Genomic DNA, 17,547 nt, shown 5'->3' with positions numbered 1-17,547 from the left:
TAAATATAAATAGCATGCACTGAATGATCATAATGAGTTATTGTCAATTATTTAATGTCATCTTCCCTTCATCTGTCTCTGCTTCACTCTGTCTGTTTTGCTCGAGTTCATGCATTTCTGTTTCACCCACTCACCAGTAAACACACATGGTGAAGCAGGCACACACATAATGAAACAAACACACACATGGTGAAACAGACACACATGGTGAAACAGATCAGAAGCTTGAATTACAACATACACAACCGTTCAAAAGTTTGGAGTCACTTAGAAATGTCTCTCTTTCTTAAAGAAAAGCGTTGTTTTTTAATGAAGATTCCATGGAATGAATGATAAATCCAGTGTAGACAGTGTTAATGTGGTAAATGACTATTCTACCTGGAAAAGGCTGATTTTTAATGGAATATCTCCATAGGGGTACAGAGGAACATTTCCAGCAACCATCACTCCTGTGTTCTAATGCTACATTGTGTTAGCTAATGGTGTTGAAAGGCTCATTGATGATTAGAAAACCCTTGTGCAGTTATGTTAGCACATGAATAAAAGTGGGAGTTTTCATGGAAAACATGGAATTGTCTGGATGACCCCAAACTTTTGAACACTAGTGTACAGATTGAGTGCGACTTTCCTGCCAAGTATTCCCTTACTTTTCATATAGTTTTTGCTGCTCTAATAATATATATTAATGTTAAATAACATACAAGATTATACTGTATAATTCATAGAGTTAAATACTATATTTTTTTCTTATTTCTATGATAATTTGGCTCTGAAGAGGCTAACAGTTGAACTCAGTGAGCCCTAATGGGATCTGCTACATTTTTACAGCACATGTTGTTGTTCATAATAGAAAGGTTTCTCATATTTTCTCACAGATACCTGCAGAAAGAGGGTTCCACAAAAGGCCTGGGAAGGTATGATTCAATATTTGGTACACTCATTTTGATATCAGTTTGAGTAGCAGTAACATGTTGTTGCTTTCACAGGTTGAAATAACATTTCTGTTTGTTGATCCAGATCGTCATTCATGAACACGTCCAGTTTGGAGGGGAGGCATTTCAGCTCTACCGTGATGTAGAAGACGCCACCGCAATGAAGCTGTCTCCTGTCATCTCAGTCAGAGTCGTCAGAGGATGGTACGGGTCGAGTCACTGCTCGTAGATCTACTGTATGTAGCTGTAGCAGGAACACTGATGTCTACATGTACAATCCTCAGAGAAGTGGGACAGTTTCTTCTCTATCTTCTGTATTGAAATGTAGCGTAATTTAAAATCCATGTGATGTGACTGCACTTTATCCTTCCAGTCTTTGTTTCATAGAAGTGTTTTAGTTCCAAATCCTCTACATTGGATTTTTGTAAATGTAATTTTTGTCCTTTAACTTAGAGAATCTCTACAAGCATGCATCTACTAGAGCTCTGTATTAAAATAATGCAGCTGTGTCATTTTCTATTCAGCTATCCAGCAGCTTACTTTACTGGGGAAAGTTTTGCATTTTTGATCATGTGGAATAATTCTCTCTCTCTCTTCAGCTGGCTCCTCTATGAAAAACCTGGCTTCCAGGGTCGAATCATTGCCCTTGAGGAAGGTCCTACAGACCAGATAGTGAATATGTGGGCAGAGGAGGGAAGTCCAGAGACACTAGACCAGATGGGGCAGCCTGTTCCAACTGCACCTATGGTAATAGGTTCTGTTCGACTGGCAGTAAGGGTAAGTTAGTTTTTATTTATCTACAATGGTTTGGCCATACTGCTGCCACATTGTTAAAAGTACTATTTACACTGTGGACTTGCTTCCCACCTCCATTAATACCTTGCTGAAAAAAATCTAGCACCAAAATCTTACATTGTGTTTGCTAATAATTGTATTCTTCATTAATTATGTTTTCATCAGTTAGAATTTTAAGTGCAAATAAAGGTTGTGATCTTATAGTATTGGACCAATCCCTCATTATGAAGAAGAATTTATCCGTAAAAGCTTCTTTTTCTGAATGGAATTTTTCTCTGTTTTACAGGACTATAGCATGCCCAGAATTGACCTTTTTCAGGAGGTAAACGGTTTGGGGAGGGTGTCATCTTACTGTGATGATGCTGTAGAGATTAGCCCCTATGGGATCCCACAGACCACTGGCTCCATCAAGGTCCATTCAGGAGTGTAAGTTCTACTGACAGTCATAACAACAGTTCTTTAATGTCACCCTTTTAAAGGAACATGCATGTATACTACTGTTCAAAAGTTTGGGGTCACTTAGAAATGTCTTTATTTTGAAAGAAAAGTGCTTAGGAGATAGAGAATAAGATAGCATTAAATGAATGCTAAATCCAGTGTAGACAGTGTTAATGTGGTAAATGACTATTCTAGCTGGAAACAGCTGATTTTTAATGGAATATCTCCATAGAGGTACAGAGGAACATTTCCAGCAACCATCACTCCTGCGTTCTAATGCTACATTGTGTTAGTTAATGGTGTTGAAAGGCTACTTGATGATTAGAAAACCCTTGTGCAGCTATGTTAGCACACGGATAAAAGTGGGAGTTTTTATGACCCCAAACTTTTGATGGGTAATGTATGATCACAGAGTTGTTGCATTGTGGAAATGTGTCAGTTTTATTGTTGGTGGTTAGATTCCCACTAACTGAGCTTTCAGGGATGTTAAGTTTCTGGAGACCTCTTGAGGAAGGGGTCTGTGTGAAGCATCTGTTTTCTGTCTGTGAAGGAATGTAAGCTGCAGGCCAGCGCTTGTGGTTGTCATAGTTTTAACTGCTGCAGATTATTGATGGTTAGATTTTTTAACTGGCTTATTGCGTAGAGTGAGGTTCTCTAATTCTTCCCATCATGTGGGAGGTCAAGATGGATTTGCTTCTCCAGAACACCAGTGAAGATAGTATGATAATGTTGGCGTGTTTTACCCGGCTCACCTTTCTTTCCCCCTCTGGTTTTTACCCTTTCTGCATGTGTGCATGTGCAGCTGGCTGGTGTACACTGATCCAGGGTTTAATGGATTCATAGGAGTGCTGGAGGTGGGGGAGTATCCCTGCCCAGAGACCTGGGGTTTCCCTGAGCCTTTCGTTGGATCTCTCAGACCGCTGCGAATGGTACAGTACATGAAGTATACAGCATGATGTACAGTATGTTTGCACTATACTGCTATTTTATCAGCTGCCTGTGTCTGATAACGTGTCTTTATTTCAGGGAGCAATAAGGGTGGAGCATCCTAATGAAGTCAAGGTTTGTTCTGCAGAGACAGATACACATGTTACAAGTTCCAACGGAGTCAGACCATATCTGTTACAGCCACTTTAAAAAGCCTGTTGAGAGTCCTGTTTACAGGCAGAGGATGTTTGAAAGAGTGTATTGTGGTTGTTCTGCGGAAAACACTAATCCCTAAAGTTGAGCCAAGGCATGTTTGTCTGCTCTGATCATTATGCTGATAGTTTAGATCAAATTCACAGTGGGCTGGGAAATAATACAATTTGTCCATGCATGTGTAATGTTAAGGAGGAAGGAGGTATAATGTAGTGAAGGTCTCAGGTGTTACAGTAATTGATGTGATGGGATGAAAAAAATTTAAAAAAAAATAGAAAAATAGATGAATTCCTGTTAACATTTTGGTTGAGTGTGAGAACTGATTTGCTGACATAAGTCAGTGATGCCCAACAAAAGTCAAATGATGGCTTCACATCATGTTTAAAACAATCCTGGAAACAATGCTCAGACCCTACAGTTGATTTCTTATTTGAATTTACCTGATTAATTTAAATACAATGATCAGCACTTCCATATTATATAAAACATACATTCATCAGAATAAATAAATAATAAGGTTGAAACCCTATCCATTTATAAACCCATTGGTGACAATGGAGATGAACCTTCTTTTAACAATAAGAGACCTCTAGCAGAAGCAGGCCAGGAATGGATCGCCTCAGCTGGTCGGAGCGAGAGTAAAGAGGACAGAGAAGACAAAAAGTGAATGTAATAGTAGATATAAATGCATGCAGGAAATGAAAAGAATCATTGAAACCATCAGCGTAAATAGCCAAGGTGAAGCATAAAGGATTAAAGAAAAGATTAAGTATCAGAAGATCAAAGAAAAAACTCACATAACAATCGTATCCAAACACTTTCCACCATGTGCCTCTGGAATGCTGACTGCTCTTAGTCTGCTGCCTGTGTAGCTTATCAGTAGATGCATGCTAGATAACGTGTCAAGATATGTTAGTGTTTGCACAATAATCTGTGGAATAGATGACATTCTACCTTTGGACAGGGATGGACCACAATAATACATATAGGAGCACCAACTCATATACCTCTTATACACACATTGACATGCTGTGATCACATCTTAACTCCTTCCTGTGTTTCTCACATGCAGGCATTAGTGTTTGAGAAGCCCAACTTTGATGGAGAGTGTATGGAGGTGGACAGTGATGTCTACAACCTGCAAGAAGAGGAAGAAAAAGAAGAAGCAGACAAAGCTGATGTGAACAAGAAGGGATTGTCTGCAGTGGGATCGATAAAGATACTGGGTGGTCTGTGAGTATTAGAGTGAATAAACTCATCATCATCATCACCAGAGACCAGCATTTTGCCAGTTATTTTAGGTTTTGAAGGCAGCCAACTACTAGGATACTTAAACTGAAATTAGAACAAATAAAAGCTAAACCATTAAATCCATCACATGCATATATAATCAGATTCCAGGAGAGTTATTTCTGTAATGGTTGTGGTTTGAAGAAGGCGTACTATCTGTTTGTTTTGCCCCTTACAGCTGGGTTGGCTATCAGGAGGCAGACTTTGAGGGGCAGCAGTATGTCCTGGAGGAGGGGGAGTATCCTCACTGCAGTGACTGGGGAGGATCTGAGGATGGACTCCAGTCTCTCCGGCCTGTTGTCACAGTCAGTGTCACCTGAAACTAACCTGCTAGATCCTTCTTTCATCCCGTTTCCATCTGTGGCACTGAGCACTGACTGCTGTGGTGTTCTCAGTGCTTCTCATCTCAATGATCATTTAATCCTCTGAAACCAAACCAGTTTCTGGGCTCCTGTCACTCACTGTAGCCTGATTTTTCATTGCAGTATGAAGTCTTGCACCTCCATGGAAGCAGAATGGCTAGAAGTAGAGAAAACTCAGAAATGTGCCGTTTATCAAAGTTATGATGTCATAGATTGTAAAAGGACAAAGAAAGAGTTGAATTTCTTTGATTATTCATTCTAAAAATGTTCTTTCTAAAAATGGAATCAGTATGTGTAACATTTTTCCAAGTGTCCACAGGTGTTACCAAAACCAAAAGAGAATATAGATACAATGTACACTATCCATCCATCCATCCTCTATACACCGCTTTATCCTCACTAGGGTCACAGGGGGTGCTGGAGCCTATCCCAGCTGACTCAGCTGAAGGCAGGGGACACCCTGGACAGGTCACCAGGGCTACATATACAGACAAACAATCACACTCACGGACAATTTAGAGTAACCAATTAACCTCAGCATATTTTTGGACTGTGGGAGGAAGCCGGAGTGCCCGGAGAAAACCCACACATGCACAGGGAGAACATGCAAACTCCATGCAGAAAGATCCCAGGTCCACCCCGGGATTTGAACCAGGGATCTTCTTGCTGCAAGGCAAAAGTGCTAACCACTACACTGTGGTCACTTAGATGTTGTTTTTTTGAAAGAAAAGTGTTGCTTTTCAATGAAGATAACATGAAATGAATGATAAATCCAGTGTAGACGTTGTTAATGTGGTAAATGATTATTCTAGCTGGAAACGGCTGATTTTTAATGGAATATCTCCATAGGGGTACAGAGGAACATTTCCAGCAACCATCACTCCTGTGTTCTAATGCTACATTGTGTTAGCTAATGGTGTTGAAAGGCTCATTGATGATTAGAAAACCCTTGTGCAGTTATGTTAGCACATGGATAAAAGTGGGAGTTTTCATGGAAAACATGGAATTGTCTGGATGACCCCAAACTGTTGAATGGTAGTGTACAATATATATACAATTTGTATTTAACTAGGTATATTTTTTTACAAACTCTCCAAAGTAGATGTCTTTCCAACAACTCTAGAACAATATTTCACCATGCTGAATTGTATCTTAGTGGACTGTTACCTGTCCAGGTGTTCCCTGCCTTCACCCTAAGTCAGCTGGGATAGACTCCAGCCCCCATGACCCTGATGAGGATTAAGCGGTGTGTAGATGATGGATGGGTGGATTATTGGTTACTGCTGAGTCAACAATGACTTCTCAGTTGTGCTGAGGAGTACAGATTAGTTTTGTTTGTACAGGATCTGGTTTAAAAAGGTTTACTTTTGGCTGCTTTTTTAATGAGAGAACCGTAATAAAATCATTTTGATTGAATCACGATTTTAAGCTTATTTTTGGTAATTTTTTTCTGACAAAACTGAAGTGGATGTTACAAGACCATTAAAAGGCTGAAAACTCAGCTTCAAAAAGATGTTTTTAAATTTTCTGTCTGATAAATGGTGTGCTTTTGGTGATTTTTGAAGATATTTAGTGTTTCAAATTGGTGTGTTTTGGAGTTCAGAGGAGCCCGATCTGCTTCTGTTAATTTCACATGAACAGAAAACAAACTTCCTCTACAACAGCTTCATTCTTGCCTTTTCTTATTTTGTACTCATTTTGCGGTTTCATCATCTTCCCAAGGATTTCCTGTCCCCCCATCTGAAACTGTTCAGTGAGCCGAACTTTAATGAGATCGGACTGAAGGTGGACCTGCTGGACCCCGTCGTCAGCATGGACGACATCGGCCACGGCGCCAAAACCCAGTCTGTCAGCGTCACCAGCGGAGTGTAAGTCAGACTGTTCCTCTTAAAGAAAAGCAAAACAAGTGATAACTATCAGTTAACATTCATGAGGAAGGAGGGAAAGATTTTATCTGTGTGATGTGCACACCCTGATAGTTTTGGTTTTGGGTGTGTGCTTCTGATCTTACAGCCGTGACTAAGTGTTCTGTCACTCCTCAACACAAACACACACACCTACACTCACACATACAGCCCCAGAGGATGAATTAATGATGATTATTATGAATGAGCTGCTGAGACTGATCCATTTGCGTAATTGAGACGTCAAGTTCGTCTAAAGATGAAAAAGATTCCCTCTTGAGGGTACGGATTTACACTGGTGATATTAATAATGAGTGAATCTTCTGTTACTATCAGCATGCTTTACACGCTTCTTTTGGCTGTTTCAGAAAATGGAAGCCTCGATCCAGCCGCAGCTCGTACTGAACAGTGTAAAATGAATTCAATTAAAAGTCGGAATCAGTCATTTATTGCAGACATTACCTAAAAAAACTGTTTATTATACAAGACTTTTAGCTGATTGCACATTTTAAAAGTGACATCGTGACCTGTATTTGCCTTTAAAGAAGGACGTTTCTCCTAAGACTGTCAGTGTGCTGCTGTGCATTTTCAGATGTTGTGTTTGTGTGTGTTGCAGGTGGGTGGCGTTTGAAAAGCCAGGATTCAGTGGAGAGCTCTATGTCCTGGAGAAAGGCTTGTACGCACACCCAGAGGACTGGGGGGCACAGCACTTCAAAATCTCATCCATACAGCCCGTCTTCCACGTAAGAAATGATTAGAATCAGTTCAACAACATGAAGTACTTTAGAGAAACTGTATCTGCAGTGTGCAAAGCTTGTGTTCCTAAGACCTCCTTCCTGTTTGTTCTGTAGGACATGCTGCTGGGAACGACTAAATTCAAGGTATCCTTTCTCTATACCGTACACATGATGAGGAGCTCTGGTTCTTGCTGGATCACTCAGACTGTCTGAATGTGTGTTTCAGGTCCAGCTGTACTCTGAGCCAGACTTCCAGGGCCGGCTGGTGGCTCTGGAGGACAGCGCAGCAGCTCTGGATGAGGACTTCACACCCAGGTCCTGTAAGGTGCTGGCTGGCAGGTGAGGCACAACTGAACTGCTCCCAAACACATTCTGGGATCAGACAACTCCATTTTTTGTAGTTGTTTTTACAAATGTACGTTTTTCACCTGACAACAAACAACCTCATAGTGCAGGGGTGTCAAACATGTGGCCCGTGGGCCAAAACTGGCCTGCCAGAGGGTCCATTCTGGCCCATGGGATGACTTTGCAAAGTGTAAAAATGTATGAGTCAGCAGCTTCAGTATGACAGAGTTTGGTTTGGTGGAACCCTATTATTGATGCACTGCCACTACTTTTGTGCATTTTTTCTGTTTAAATTTTCTACATTTACAAAGTAGGGGGATAAATTAACCTTCTTCCTTAATAGTTCCCACTTTAGTTTGTGTGGCGTGTCAGTTCAGGAGGTCAGGATTACAACACAGATGTGGACATGAATGTTAATTTAAAATAATTTCTAGATCTTGACAAGTTGTAAAATGCTGTATTGTTCAGTTCCAGATACCTGTGACCTGTAAGATGTAATACACCAATGATAAACTGAGACATAATATTGTTGAAATTGCACTTATTTTTGTTAGGAAATTTCACGTTGTTCGTAATGTTTTGAAGAAAAATAGCTCATTAAGTGTGAACATTATCAGAATGCACTAAAACAAAGAAAATATTTGGAGTTGTGGTTATTTATTGGATACTATGTCATAATTTTACTGGTTTGACCCACTTAAAATCAAATTGGGCTGAATGTGGAACCTAAACTAAGATGAGTTTGACAGCCTGATCTAGCGAAATTCCATACACTGTATTTAACTGTGTATTTTACAGCATCAGCAATATGTGTGTGTGTATGTTTTGTGTGTTTGTCAGCTGGGTGGCGTACGAGGGAGCCCGGTTCACAGAAAACATGTATGTCCTGGAGGAGGGAGAATACCCCAACACAGAGGCCATGGGCTTCCTGTCATCAGACTCTCACATTCGATCTGTTCAGACTGCAGGGCATGTGAGTGTCCTCTGTGTTTAATATGTTCAGCCTTGTGTAAAGCTTCCTCTGCCTTACTGTTGACAAGTGTGTCATTGTTAGTGATTTGAATCATAAATTAAACTGTCTCTTCTTGTGCTCCAGGAGTTTTCTCTGCCCTCCATCATCCTGTTCACTAAAGTGAGCTGCAGAGGTCGCAGGATGGTGCTGACAAACGGAGCCGTAAACCTGCTGCAGGCGGGCGGCGACGCACAAACACGCTCCCTGGTGGTGGAAGGAGGAATGTAAGCCACCATCATGACACTGGATTATATTCATATAGATAAAACCTGCTCGTGTTTATTACAGATGTCAATATTGTGTAAATATTTATTGAAATTTTTATATGTATCTTTTTAGCCATGTTTAATTCAAACTCTTAACCCGTCAAAAGTTTCGACACACTTTCTCATTTAATGTTTTTCCTTTATTTTCATGACTGTTTTCATTGTAGATTCTCACTGAATGCATCAAAACTATGAATGGACACATATGGAATTATGTAGTAAACAAAAAAAGTGTGAAATAAGTCAAAACATGTTTTATATTTTAGATTGTTCAAATGATTCAATTTGAATGAAAAATTGCCAATAATGACTTAAAGTATGTCCAAAATAATAAACTTCAAAATGAGTCAAAATATGTTCAAAACCACTCAAAATTTAAAAATGGTACAAAATGACTCAAAATATGTCCAAAATTTGTTAAATCTTGTCATAAATGACCTAAAAGAAGTTCCAAATAACCCTGAACATATCCCAGAAAAACTCAAACTTGGTTCAAAATGTTCGAATTTATTAATTAAAAATTGCAAATAATGACTCAAAATCTGTCCAAAATAACTTGTAGAACAAGTTGAAATTTGTCTAAAACTACTTTAACTGTAGTAAATGACTTGAATTTGTTCTATAATGAATTGAAACTTGTGTTCAGTGACTGGAAATGTGTCCTAAATTATTCAAAAATCATCTAAACTGACTCAAACTTTATCCATTATGAGTAAATATTTGTCCACAGTGACTTGAAAACTTTTCAAAACTACTCAAATCTTCGCAAAACATGTTAAAAATGGTCCAAAACTTGTTACATTTTGTCCCAAATGACTCAAAAGAAGTCCCAGATAACCCTGAACAAGTGCCAAGACACTCAAAGTTTGTTCAAAATTAATCAGTTTGAATTAAAAAATGCCAATAATGACTCAAAATCTGTCCGTTCTGTTAGATTCTTTGCTTCAATTTCCTGCTTTGTACACTCCTGTCATTCTCTGGAACCATGCATGTAGAGACCATCATACCTCCTCCTCCATGCTTCATGGTAGAACCATGCATGTATAGACCATCCCTTCACCCTTTCTGGTCTCACAAAGACACGGCAGGTGGAACCAAAGATCTCAGATTCAGACTCATCAGACCAAAGCCCAGATCTCCACTGGTCTAATGTCCATTCCTGGTGTTTTTGGGTCCAAACTGATCTCTTCTGCTTGTTGCTTTTCCTTAGTAGTGGTTTCTGAGCAGCTATTGGACCATAATGGCCTGATTGGTCAGTCTCCTCTGAACAGTTGATGTAGAGATGTGTCTGCTACTAGAACTCTGGGTGGCATTTATCTGGGCTCTAATCTGAGCTGCTGTTAACTTTCCATTTCTGAGGCTGGAGACTTGGATGAACTTCTCCTCAGCAGCAGAGGAGACTCTTGGTCTTCCTTTCCTGGAGCGGTCCTCATGGGAGCCAGTTTGGTCGTTTTTGGGACTTGTTCAGGGTTATTTGGGACTTCTTTTGGGTCATTTACAACAAGATTTAACAAATTTATGACATATTTTGAGTCATTTTGTACCATTTTTAACACGTTTTGAGAAATTTTGAGTAGTTTTGAACAGATTTTGAGTCATTTTGAAGTTTATTATTTTGGACAGATTTTGAGTCATTATTGGCAATTTTTAATTCAAATTGAATCATTTGATGAATCTAAACTATAAAACATGTTCTGACTTATTTCACACTTATTTCACTGTTCATTCATAGTTTTGATGCCTTCAGTGTTAATCTACAATGGAAATAGCCATGAAAATAAAGCAAAACCATTAAATGTCCAAACTAAAGACTGGTAGTGTATATTAATGTCAGTTGTATTATGTGGGCCCATTAATGACATCTTAAACATATTAAAACTGAATTTTATCCTTAGCACAGAGTTACCCAGCCACTGCTGTGTTGAGGACGTTTCATATTCCTGCAAAAGGTCTAACAGGGACTAATGAAATTCCCTTAATTGGTGTTAGTTTTTTAGCCTGAACACGTCTTCACTAACAGCATTAAACGTGTTAAAGAAATGTCAGAAACAGCAACTATAATTCAGACCTGGAATGTAGATGTTGACTGTTTGTGATGTGAAATATTATCCCACATACTTTCTGAAGGTGATGTAACCCTCATGTCTGTCTGTCCTCCTCCAGGTGGGTGTTGTATGAAGGCAGTAACTACAGAGGTCGGCAGCTGCTCCTCCAGCCTTGTCAAGTGGGTGATTTGTGTCAGTATAGCGGCTGGCAGCGAATAGGATCCCTCCGTCCATTACTCCAGGTAATAACAATAACAAGTACAGTAGTGACACTAGGGAATTTATTGTAATTTAGAGATATACAATCCCTCCAAAACTGTTTTCAGATTTCAGCCCAGTTGTCTCTGGTAAATCTCCTTCATCTCCTTGTTGCTGTTTCACGTCTCTTCTCTTGTTTTACTCACTATTCTGAAGTCCAGTCTGCTGCTGATCTTTGTGGTTCTGTCTGAACCTCTTCTGTTCTCAGTCACAAGGCCTGGAACAAACTGAAAAAACATCCAACTGTGGAATGTGGAGATTCAGTTTTCAGCTCATATAATGAATAGTTGTCTTTGTGCAAAAACACGATGCCCTTTTTGTCTTTGAAATGTTTGCAGCTCTGTTAACAGATCAGTTCCAAGGTTATGTGTAGTGAACAGAGAAAGTCAGTAACCCTGAAAGTCGTACGTTTTCTAAAGCACAGGCATGGTTTACCCCATTAGTGATAATCTGAACACGTTTTGTTGCTGCCATTCACAGGGGTATGTTCATGCTTCCTCAAATGACAGCCTGACTTATTCATTTAGTAAAATAATTCCTTAGCCCTGGAAAACCCACTGTTGCAAAAATACATCAGTTAAATGCATTTTTTAGTTTGAGTTTTTATGGATTAAAAAACAGTTAAACTAATGCATTTCTTAAAAGTTTGCTGATATGTCTTTGGACTGCTGTACGTAATAAATAAAGTACCAAATGAAACAGCATTGTATTAACAAAAACTGTCAGTTCAGAATTACTCTAATTTTCTTGTGCATATATGTTTTGTGTGGTCTAAGCACAGTAATCTGTATGTTTCCCTCCAACAGAAACAAATGCACTTCCGCCTGCGGAACAGGGAGACCGGATGTGTGATGTCTCTGACAGGAACGCTGGAGGACGTGAAGCTGATGAGGGTTCAGGCTGTGGAGGAGACGGGAGGTCTAGAGCAGGTCTGGCTCTATCGGGAGGGACAACTCAGCTGCAAGGTATATGAAACTACTGAAACACTGCTCAGCTAAAAGAAATCTACTAACCATCGTGTCTGTGAAAAGTTTCATCTAAACCCACTTTGAAGCCATGTTTTGTAGCGTGGTTTAATGTCATCTGCAGAAAGAACAGCTATACTGTAAAGAAACAATCGAGTTCAAAGGATTACATGGTCCAAGCAAGGTATACTGATATAAAATCCAGCTCTGTAGTCCTGCTGCACCACCCACATGTGTTAAGCAATGAAGAAAAAGGTGGGATCATTTCATTGTCTACCTAAAAACACAGCTGTGATGAAGTCAGAGTAAAAACAGGAAACATATTCTGGATATCTCTGGAGCTCATGTCGTCTGACCTGTTTGTTTTTTGTCACCAGGATGTCTCAGAAGTATGTGATCAAGTTTATAGAAGGTTAGGCAGTGGGCAAGAAACAAGAGCTTAGGATTTGTTATATAGAAAAAATCTTTTCAGGTTTTGCTGCTGCACTTACTGGAAATACAAAATATGCACATGTATCACCGTCCATCCACCTTAAAAACAGAGTGACTCTTGAGGATTCAGTTCTGAATGTTTCTTTATAGATGGTGGTTAAAGTAGATCCATCCATCCATCAGCTATACACCCCTTAATCCTCATTAGGGTCATTAGGGGCTGGAGTCTATCCCAGCCGACTTAGAGTCAAGGCAGGAGACACCTGGACAGGTAATAGTCTAATACAGGGCTACACATAGAGACAAACAGTCACACTCACATCACACCGACAGACAATTAAGAATCACCAATTAACCTCCGCATGTTTATGGACCCACACATGTACAGGAGAACATGCAAACTCCATGCAGAAAGATCCTGGGAAGGCTGGGATGTGAACTGGGGATCTTCTAGCTGTAAGGTGAACGTGCTAACCACCAATCCACTGTGCAGCCTGGTTAAAGTAGATGTTAGGCAGAAAGAAAAGTTGTCAGTACTTATATTGATATATGTGTGTACCTCCATCTCCATCCACCGTGTCCTCTCTGTCCCCAGCTGGTGGAGGACTGTTGCCTGGAGACAGCAGGCAGCATGGTGATGGCGGGCTGCCGGCTTTGTGTTTCTCCTGAGCGAGGCAAAGACACGCAGCTGTGGAACATCACCCCGGATGGCCTGGTTCACTCCCACCTCAAACCTGAACTGGTCCTGGAGGTCAAAGGTCAGGCTGCTCTGTCTTTAAGGACCAGTGTGTTGAATTTAGTGGTGTCTAACAATGAGGCTGAAAACAACTGAATAGCCCTCCTTCATCATTTCTTTTCAAAGCCTGTAAAAGAACCTGTGGAGGTTGACACTTCAACATAAGAACACCACCTCTAGAGCTGCTGTAGCTGTTCTGGGCTGCTATAGAAAGGCAGCAGACAAAGCATGAGTCATAGTGACAGGAAAAAACAAACGATGAATAGAATATTTCATTTCTGAGGACAGATTCCAATAAATCCTTCACACTGGATCTTTAACTTCTAGTGAAATACGTGTAAATGAATGAACCATGTGGAGCAGAGCTCAACAGCTCCATCTCCTGATATGCTGAGGAGGTGCAGCAGTGAAAATGGCTGGTTGCATGAGTTCATTTACAAATGTCTGTTTTGCAAAGTTTACTGAGTCAATATAAAATAGAGGGACTTTTGAAGTCCATGGAATATATCTTGCATACATTTTTATTAAAAGTAAATTTAAAAAATTGTGTTTTCTACATTCATTATTATCATGTCTTTACAAGTTCCATAATTATTTATTATGGAAACAATGACTTATTAATAAAAAATGACTAGATATCACTAAAATGTCAACTAAAAAAACGTCCCAATTTAATACCAACCACCTTCTAGTTAACTAAACAATAATAAAATGAGCTGATTCAGAGATAGTTTGGATTGTGTTCTTTTTATTAACTTAAGGTCATCGAGACAGATATTTATTTTTTGGCAATCTATCAAATTTTATATGGAAAATAACAAATTGGATCTGTGTCTGAGAAATCCCTTTCCACTAAGTTACTCATGACAAAAACACCTCTCCAGGAAGTGTGTTAATTCCAGATCACATGACCTGCTCCACATGATGTCATTTCCTCTTGAAGAAAAGACTGGCCAGACTCCAAGGCTTTCTGACTTATTTGTTATAAAGTAGTCAACAGGTTTAATACAATATATTCATAAATAACTTTCAATTTCAATTTTACTCAGTCGTCTCTATAATATTTAGAAGAATCTTTCTCTAAAATGCCATGTGGTGTTTGGTTCTAGGCGGCCATGTTGGTTTTAGGCCTGAAAACAGCAAAAATGTGAACTATGATACAAAAGTTCCAACAGTTATATATTGATCTACTGGTTTTCTTTCTTTCTTTCTTTCTTTAGAATGAGCAACTGCCACAGGTTCCCTCTTGCTTTTTTATGTTAGAATATACACCACCAGTCAAAAGTTTGGACACAGCTTCTCATTCAATGCTTTTTATTTGTGTTATTTTTAGATTAATACTGAACTCTTTGTTTGTTTACAACATAATTCCACGAGTTCTTTTATAGTTCTGATGTCTTCAGTATTAATCTACAATGTAGAAAATAAGTAAATAAAAACCTCTGAATGAGAAGCTGTGTCCAGACTGTTGACTGGTGGTGTATGTCTGATCTGGAACAGCATCACTTTGGTGCAAACATTTTAATCCACCTTTTAACAGAATCTGCATTTTTCGTTTCCTAGGTGGTCATCAGTATGACAAGAACCAGGTGATCCTCAACACATGTGATGAAAGAAAACTGACCCAGAGGTGGAACTTAGAGCTCCTGTGATGAGCTTCAGCCCATCAGAAGCTCCACTGAGGCCCTCACAGCTCCCTGCTGCAGCTCTGTCAGGAGACTGGGCCCTGTGGTGCAGCTCCACCGTGGAGCCCACAGCACAGAGAGGTCCCTGTAGTGGGCTTTGCACTGGTTTGAAGTAGTTTTACTCTTGTTCAGGAGGGTTGCCACAGACTGGATTACATCATAGCCAATAAAATAACTGAACATGCACTTAGACAGCATTTGATGAAATAGTGTTTTCAGAACAAATGAATAATGTAAAATGTTTTGCTTTTTTAGCCGTTTAGATTGCAAACCCTGCATACCAAAGACTCCATGCCCTTCACGTTTTCACTGCTTGTCGTGAGAACTCGGCCCTGTCTCAATGCTGCAAATCTTTCTTCAACCTCATGGTACTTTCATGGTTTCCCAGTCAGTTTTCTGCTCATCATGTTGGCGAATATGAATGTAAACTCTACACTGACAGCTGCAGTGTGAAGTCTGATGTGCCTTCACTGCAAAGATTTATGTAGATGTTTTCTTTTTGTAATTACTGTAGATCCCAATGATCTATTGTAAAGTTTTGATATCTCTTTAGGACTCAGTAGGTATTTACACAAACTGTACTTTACTGCATTAGCGTGTACATAAGCATCAAGTGTATAGATGGAGTTTAAATTTTAAAACTGCCCACTGTTGATTGTAAATTTGTGAGAAAACTGTTACACATTAAAATAAAAAAAGATTTTCTGTTGTCTTTTTTTTTTTAGAAAATACACAAAAAACAATGAGTTACTTGTCACGTAAACCTTCTAATATGATCTGATATAAAGAAACACAGATTTAATGTTTTGATTAAGGCCAAAAGATAAAAATTCTCTTCATAATACAGCAAAAACCCAAAAATTAAAACAAAAAACATTACAACCAACAGCATAATAAAAACAGAAATGTATTATTTTAGCAGGTAATTGTTATTTTGTCCAACCTCTATATATGGAACATTATTCTCTTTTAGATAAGTGACATATTGTTGTGAAGCCACTTAAACCATCAAGGACAAACTGTAACCAGTCGAGCTTGTTCTACAGTGTCAGAAATATGACACCAGCAGTTTCAGCGGTTTTATTCGCTGGAGGTTATCATCTCCATTATGAGCTGAATGGAAGGGAATAACTTTAAAGGTCTCCACTCACTCCCATCGGTGTGCTACCTCTATGGAGTCATTCAGTCTGAAATCATCACATTTTACAATATTTTCTGCTCCACCATCTCTGACACGTATATAAATTAGATAAAATGGATATTTAAAAAGATATTTGTGAAGAGATGTTAGCTAGATATATCAAATAATTTTCTTTATCATAAACTATGGATACTTAACACTATTTATGAAATTTTAGATAAACATAACAACATGTCTGCTGCTGCTGCTTGGTGGTTAACATTGTCATGTTGCAGATAGAAGATCCCCTGTTCGTGTCCCGGCCTTCCTGGGATCTTTCTGCATGGAGTCTCCATGTTCTCCTGTACATGTGTGAGTTTTCTCCAGGTTCTCCAGCTTCCTCCCACAGTCCAGAAACATGCTGAGGTTAACTGGTGATTCTAAATTGTCCGTAGGTGTGAATGTGAGTGTGATTGTTTGTCTGTATGTGTAGCCCTGTGACAGACTGTTACCTGGATGGAAGATTGATGGATGGATTGATGATAACATCACACATTGTAAAAAGATGATTCCTTAAATGTAATCACTTTCAGAATGTACTTTTTGCACTAAAACAAAGGATAAATTAGGAGTTGACGTTATTGAGAGGTTATTATGCTGTAATTTAACTGGTCCAGAACACTGGAGGTCAAATTCAGCTGAATGTGGAACCTGAGCTAAAATCAGTTTGACACTCCTGGTTTAGAGGACGATGCACTGCAGCCAGAACAAAACTCTGACACGTTGTGGCATTTAAACTATGACTGATTGCTGTTAAGGGCTAAACTGTCACAATAAAACATTCCTTACACTATCCACATCTGTCTGCACACTTAGACACAGAACGAATGAAACCAGCAGCTGCCTGAATGTTTTACACAAGGTAAGTTGGTTCCATGGATTCATGCTATGACCATCTGCAGCCTTAGTGGAAATGGAAATACACCCCCTGTCAAAAGTTTTAGGACACTTCCTCATTCAAATAAAGTAGAACCTGTCCTACATCTGATCACATCAGGACTTCTGCCTGCAAACTTGCTGGTCAC

General features: G+C 39.3%; 1 protein-coding gene across 2 annotated transcripts in view; it reads left to right on the top strand.

Annotated features, from left to right (window-relative positions):
- crybg1a (crystallin beta-gamma domain containing 1a) overlaps positions 1–16,043 on the top strand; it is a 61,073-nt gene extending 45,030 nt beyond the window's left edge. The window contains exons 6-23 of one of the 2 annotated variants that reach the window (XM_022194860.2): positions 876–914; positions 1,018–1,136; positions 1,532–1,709; positions 2,014–2,153; positions 2,968–3,094; positions 3,192–3,227; positions 4,378–4,538; positions 4,774–4,900; positions 6,680–6,825; positions 7,478–7,604; positions 7,713–7,742; positions 7,825–7,937; positions 8,784–8,916; positions 9,040–9,179; positions 11,385–11,508; positions 12,331–12,489; positions 13,517–13,679; positions 15,221–16,043. In XM_022194860.2, the coding sequence (XP_022050552.2) occupies positions 876–914; positions 1,018–1,136; positions 1,532–1,709; positions 2,014–2,153; positions 2,968–3,094; positions 3,192–3,227; positions 4,378–4,538; positions 4,774–4,900; positions 6,680–6,825; positions 7,478–7,604; positions 7,713–7,742; positions 7,825–7,937; positions 8,784–8,916; positions 9,040–9,179; positions 11,385–11,508; positions 12,331–12,489; positions 13,517–13,679; positions 15,221–15,309 (2,151 nt within the window). In that variant the 3' untranslated portion in view covers positions 15,310–16,043. Of the gene's footprint in view, positions 1–875; positions 915–1,017; positions 1,137–1,531; positions 1,710–2,013; positions 2,154–2,967; positions 3,095–3,191; positions 3,228–4,377; positions 4,539–4,773; positions 4,901–6,679; positions 6,826–7,477; positions 7,605–7,712; positions 7,743–7,824; positions 7,938–8,783; positions 8,917–9,039; positions 9,180–11,384; positions 11,509–12,330; positions 12,490–13,516; positions 13,680–15,220 lie in introns of those variants that run through there. The other variant, XR_007945488.1, reaches the window with a different exon arrangement.
- Positions 16,044–17,547: the final 1,504 nt, after the last annotated feature.

This window comes from Acanthochromis polyacanthus, chromosome 1 (assembly GCF_021347895.1).
Source record: "Acanthochromis polyacanthus isolate Apoly-LR-REF ecotype Palm Island chromosome 1, KAUST_Apoly_ChrSc, whole genome shotgun sequence".
Lineage (NCBI taxonomy): Eukaryota > Metazoa > Chordata > Actinopteri > Pomacentridae > Acanthochromis > Acanthochromis polyacanthus.
The sequence above is the reverse complement of the archived record's forward strand: the minus strand, read 5'-3'. Positions and strand labels throughout refer to the sequence as shown.